This window comes from Phragmites australis, chromosome 2 (genome assembly GCF_958298935.1).
Source record: "Phragmites australis chromosome 2, lpPhrAust1.1, whole genome shotgun sequence".
Taxonomy (NCBI): domain Eukaryota; kingdom Viridiplantae; phylum Streptophyta; class Magnoliopsida; order Poales; family Poaceae; genus Phragmites; species Phragmites australis.
In genome coordinates this window covers 42,281,096-42,287,372 of record NC_084922.1, presented here as the reverse complement: position 1 = coordinate 42,287,372, position 6,277 = coordinate 42,281,096, and the positions used below count along the sequence as shown (strand labels likewise).

At 44.6% G+C, this 6,277-nt stretch overlaps 1 protein-coding gene across 1 annotated transcript; it reads right to left on the bottom strand.

Moving 5' to 3' along the window:
- Window positions 1-367: 367 nt before the first annotated feature.
- Window positions 368-3,560, bottom strand: LOC133907331 (ethylene-responsive transcription factor WRI1-like). Its single transcript, XM_062349352.1, has 7 exons — window positions 3,343-3,560; window positions 3,150-3,232; window positions 2,904-2,957; window positions 2,411-2,499; window positions 2,147-2,271; window positions 1,815-1,891; window positions 368-1,449 (listed from the first exon to the last, which is right to left on the bottom strand). The coding sequence occupies exons 1-7, from the start codon at window positions 3,558-3,560 to the stop codon at window positions 959-961; spliced, it is 1,137 nt and encodes a 378-aa protein (XP_062205336.1). The 3' UTR covers window positions 368-958.
- Between the last annotated feature and the right edge of the window lie 2,717 nt (window positions 3,561-6,277).

Sequence of the window (6,277 nt, the reverse complement as noted above, 5' to 3'; positions counted from 1 at the left end):
ATGATATTATATCACAAAGAGTGTTTCCAAGAGGGCCGGACGCAGCTATGGTAGATCAACCTCTGCTGAATCTTATGTCACAATGGTTAAATCCGCACGCTCATGCACGAGAATATACGCGAACAACTGTCCCAAGCCTAGAGCATCTACGAATCTACGATGGACCCTGCAAAGCCATCTATGCTAGACATAGATCCTCTGCAGTACTGCACGGTGCAGTAACAGTCACTGACACATGAATCCGATCCCACGTGTCAGTGACAATACAGTACTGCAGAGGATGCCTCTCCATCCATGCTTGCTTACTTCGCGCAAGCCCTCTTCACTACTTTCTAGGTATTGATTGATTTTACATACAACTCGTCAGTGATCTGCCTACAAGTACGCTTTACTTGATTTGTACTACTAGCTTGTAGTGGACAACAATATCTTGTGGACGATCGACGCAGCGTCAGTACGGCACCACTCACCACTAAAACATTAATGGGGCCTTAAGCATCCACACACGCTCATGTCAATCAAATCAAAACGAGTGTGCGCGTGAGAGAGTCGTCTCATCACTAGGCTTAAACACACGCAAAAGCAAATAAGAAACCTGTCAGTTCATCAGTTTCCTACCAACAGTGTGCGTCACTTGTCACGGCATCCAACTTGGACAACCGGATAGCAGTCCTGCTGCTGCAGTGCGTCGTTAGCCGACAAGTCACAAGTGCCACGGCTTCGACAGTGCACCCCAAAAGCTTGTGCCTCCTCCCACTTGCACGTACTCCAAAAGGCAAAAGGAGAGCGGCCACATCACAGCATTTTTACACTCCAAAACCCAACACTTCACCGGCCGCCTCGCCCCCAAAACCAAAACGCACCTTACGCCGCCAGAGGCACCGGCACGGCGGCACAGCGGCACGGCGACACGTACGACCTACGCGGACGCGACATGCAGCGCACGCCACGTACCGGTTCACCGCCAGCGGCCGGGGGCGAGCGAGCCGATCGTGGCGGCCGCGGCAGGTCCGGGCGCGTCGAACAGGGACTCGATGTCGTCCTCGAAGCGCACGCTGTCCGGCAGCGGCAGGTCGTCCGACGGCCAGCCGGGCGCGCGGGCGCGGCGGGCCGGGTACCTTTCCTCGAATTCGGCGGGGTCCATTCCGAGCGCCGGTAGGATCTCGGCGATGGCGTGGTCCACGTCGTCCGCGTCGCGGAGCACCGGGCCCAGTGGCAGCGCCGCGGGCTCGTCTTCGGGCTCGGGCTTGGGCTGCAGAAGTGGCGCCGGATGTGCCATGGGGAGCGGTGCCTCGTCCTTGGGCTTCAGAACCGGCTGTGGCTGGGCCTTGGTGACCGGTGGTTGCAGGTAGTCCGTGTAGCTGCTGATGTCGAAGTTGGTGATCGCGCTGTGCCCCCGGAATTCTAGAGCTGCGAGGTCGTAGGCCCGGGCTGCCTCTTCCTGGGTATCTGCAGGCAAAGATCCAAGGGGACCGACCATTCAGGAGTACATTCTGTGGACCTCCACAACAGCAGCAGCATGCACAAAAGCCTATCGGATGTATAATCATCACTGGCAAAAGTCAAATCATCCAAGAAAATCGTATAATATTATTAACGCGAGAAATTCAGATGCAGCTTCAGCATGTCATCCTGATCAGAGTGTAAAAATGCAGGCTACAGCTTACTAGTGACACATGTATTACCAAATTGAAGAATGCTGAACGCATGATGATACGGCAGTGAACTTGTGTGCTATGATTTTGTAGCAAAATGTGGCTTCTTCAGATCAGTAGCCAAATAGTATAGTTGAAGACCAAAGAAGAGACACATACCGAATGTCCCCAAGTAGAGGTATTTCTTGCCGCTAGCGTGGCCTATCCTGGCCTCCCACCGGCCATTGTAGTGGTGCCTGCAAAGCCGAAATTCGGATCAGTACTTCCTCTGATCACCAAGAAAAATCATTCAGACTTGCAATATGGCCTCACAGGAAGGAAGGGTGACAGCACAAAATCGCAGTCAAATTGCAGACGAGCTACACAAAAACCTCAAGCTAGTTTGTCGCATTGGATTCAAGAAGCACTAAGTGGATAATGCATTGGGCAGAGCCACTGAGCTACTGCTTGACTGGATAGATACAGAGATAGTTCAAGCAACGTGTGTGTACCTTGCCACTCCCCTGTACTCGGAGACGCCTCTCGAGAAGCCGCTGCTCCTGCGCCTCAGAGTGGCCAAGTACACCTCTCTCGTCATGCGCTGCATCTTCTCACGCTCTTGCTTGTACGATTCCAGCTGCATTAATTTATCACAGAGGGAGCTTATCTTCACACCAGACACTCCTAAGCAAGCTTCACTTTGACTTCGCATCGAATTAGTAGCAAAGTACAGTACTGAGACCAGGATAGATACATGCCGACCACCCTGAACTTACTGGGAAGTTGAGTACACACTTTGAGCCCCGGTACTTGAGTGCTGCAAGATCGTAGATGCGGGCCGCTGCCTCCTCACTGTCAAAACCTCCTGCGAAGAAACAAGATTAAGGATTTGAACCCATGCATGATATTTTTTCATTTGTAAAGGTAATAGTAGTACAAATGTGCAATGCAAATCTTTAATGGTTTGTGCAAAAACGTTTCAGGATGTATGCATTGCAGAATAAGGACAAACCAGATGCAATACTTTACACTTTACCCTACGGTGCCTTTTCCCCACTCTATCGCTCTTTCCAAAATGAACTTTCAAAAAACTAACTTTTCAAAGAGAACAAAGTAGTCGCAGATTCCAAAATCGAAATTAATCTGAACAAAGCAATGTGTATGCTGCTATTAGGGGCAATGCAATCGGGGCCATACCGAATAATTTGTGAATCATAGCATAGAAAAGTTCGTGAGCTTTTTCCCATATGTGAGAGGATCTTGACTCACCTAGATAAACTATTGGAAGCGAGAAGACAATCGGGCATGGAACATCCACACATCACACGAATTCCAAGGCAGCCGAACGCAAATTGCAGAACAGAATTTGGAACAAGCAAAAAAACAAGAATGTCAGCTCGTAAGCTACAAAAATAAGTAAAAACAGTGGACTCAAATAATCAAATAAATAGAGGAAGACCAAAGAAAAAAGAGAAAGGAGTCCCATTTGGCATCGCCTGCAAACAAAGACTTCACCTTGTCTGCCCTTCTTGTTCTTTGTTGGGCTCCGGGCATGCCTGTCCCACAGGTGCGCCTCATACTTCCCTGAGCCCTTGTGCCTAGACCAACAAACACAACAATGCACCTACTAGTCTCAGAAATCAAACAAGCACACGCCTTTGATCAATAGAGCGAGAAACGAAAGTGAAACCGCGGCCTGATCACTCACCTGGTCACACCCCTGTAGATGGAGGAACTGCTCCTTGGGACGACCACGGCATCGCCGGCGCCGTTCTGGGCCCTCTTGCATTTGCTCTTCTTCTTCTTGTGCTTCGGCGAGCACGACGGCACGTAGCAGGAGCCCGCGGAGGATGTGGAAGCGGAGGAGGAGGTCCAAGAACAAGAGGAAGGGGAAAGCGGGGTAGTTGCGCAAGGCGGCTTCGTCATGGCGAATGACCAGGGTTTAGGCAGAGGCGGCGGTTTTGCTTTCTTGGTGTGATCGCTTCCAACTCGTGCTCTTGAACGGCTTGGGGGCAGCAGGCGTACAGGGAGGTGGGTAGCCGGTTGCTACTAATGGCAAGCAGAGCAGAGGCAGAGCAGGTGAGGTTGCCTATATAGAGGAAATGGAGCACCAGCTCACCACACCCGCATCCTCTTTTGGGGAGGTGATTAACCATGGTTAAATCGATGAGTGGGTGCAGCGGAGCCCGTTGGTGGGTGGGCTTATGTGAGGGCGGGCGCATCGACACTTGTCCAGTCCGGCCTTGGCGATGGGAGTGAGCCTTTTGCAGTCAGGTCCCGCAGAAGCTTGGGACTACCTTCGTTTTTATTTACCTATTATTAATTTTTTAATACTTAATTTTAATTTTATGTTTTTATAAAAGTTTTTACTATATTAATTTTAATTTTACGTTTTTTTATGAAAAATTTATAGGTATCTAAACTTTTATTAGATTTTTAAAATATATTTTATTAGTATTGTATACTTTTAAATATTTATAACTTTTTTATTAAAAATATAATATTAAAATTGCTATAGTAAAATATTAGTAATAAGTAAATGGAAATGAAAGTAGTATCGGAGTGCTCTCGCGGCTGTACGTGGAGGGGCCGCGCTGCGAAATTTGGGTGTGGATGAGACTCCACTGTGAAAGAACTCGAACGCTCACTCACTGTGAGACCATGTCCAATCGTTTCTTTTCCGGGGTGAAAATCTCGTCGTGAAAGAATTTTCGTTCTCTTCAGCGCTTCAACAGTTTCTCTTCACGGTTTTCATCACGAAAGGATTCTAAGGCCATTCCCTCTGAGACGGGATTCTCTCTACTTTTCCTTCGCAATTTCCTTCGAATGAAAACTATTGAAGATAAGAGAAAATAAAGGGAATGAAAATAAGAAAAGGAATCGGGAAGGAAATGAAATAAAGAGAATATAATTGAAGATGATGTGAGTGAGTTCTTGCGTGCTCCAGTGGGTCCTCTCAGCAGCGAAGTCTTCCAGTCTGCCTTCGCAACAAGACACGTGTGCCCGTGCGGGTGCGTACCTGTTGACTTCTGTTGACAGAAGGCACGACTATACTTGTACTGTACATCACATTATACTCTGTTAGTCTGCTTGGAAATAACCATACTATAATTACCATTACCAACCAATGTAAAGGCCAATAGTTTTTTAAGAAGGAAAAAAAACTCAACTAAACTAGAAAGAACGGGTGATTTTTATCAAGAAAAATATACATTCAAATCCGTATAAAAAAATTTAGAAGTTGAATGGTCTACACATATAGCTACACGCCTCCTCAACTAGTCTCGGTTCCTTGTAAAGGCCAACAGTAAAGTGCACCAAGTTTAAGCCGTACTAACTATATCCTATTTTGATTTGTTTGAGTAGCTAAATTTTACAAAATTATAGATAAATTGATCAAACTATCACAAAGCTATATATGGATTTGCAATACCTTCTGCCCGGGTCCAATTTCCTAATAGACACTATCCATTTTGTTGAAAAACCGTTGCTATCGGGTGTAATTTAGCGATCTTTTAAAAGAATAATTATAAAAAAAATATAATGTAGAGGAAAAGCTACTTATTCTTTATTATTTGTTTTTATAATGAGAGATGTTGCCCCGTGTATATAGTGCAGAAAAACTATAAGAGATGGAGACATATTCCAAGAAAGTCAAATCTTTAGAGATCGAAATAGGTCTAAATTCTGTTGTAAAACTTCAAGTTTCTAACACTTCCCTTTAAGCATTTCTCGCGAAATGCATAGTCTCATCAAAACTCCCCTAAAAGCCCAGTGAAAAAATTAGGAGAAAGAGTACATAGCTTATGACATGGTCACAAGAATTGCCTCATTAAAAACTTAACATGAGAAACTTAAAAAAAACTTATCTAAGAGAAAAAAAGTACAATTCACCAAAAATACTTTATATAATCTTCATAATTATCTTTGGATACTTAATCTTCTTAACTAAGGTTTAATTTCTCGTATCGGTATTATGTAAAAATTCTCCCCCTGAAATGTGCAACTCTCAAAGCTTATCATCCTAATGCCACGATTACACATTTGAAAACTAGATGCAGGGAGAGACTTAGTGAATAAGTCTGTAAAATTTTCACATAATTTAATATGTATTACCTTTATTTTATTTATTTTATGCAATTCATGAGCATAAAAAACCTTAGGGTAGATATGCTTTGTTAAGTTGCTTTTCACATATTCTGATTGTGCTTGTGTAACACATGCAACATTATCTTCATGGATAATAGTGGGGGTGTTAGTGGTGTTCATACCACACGACTGCTGGATAATGATTGATCACTCTTCTAATCCATGTGCATTCCTGTGCGGTTTCATATAAAACTATTATTTCTGAGTGGTTTGTCGAAGTAGATACAAGACTTTGTTTTGAAAATTTTCTAGAAATTACAGTTCCACCACATAGAAAAATATAGCTAGTCTGTGATTTTACTGTATGTGGGTCTGACAGATACCCAGCACATGTGTATCCAACCAGGCTTAGATCCTAATTCTTTCTGTAGAACAGACCCAGATCTTTTCTATCTTGCAAATAACGCAAAATATCCTTTATGCCCTTCCAATACCTTTTAGTAGGCTATGTGTTGTATTAGAAATTCTGATCCTAGTACTTCCTCCCCATGTTC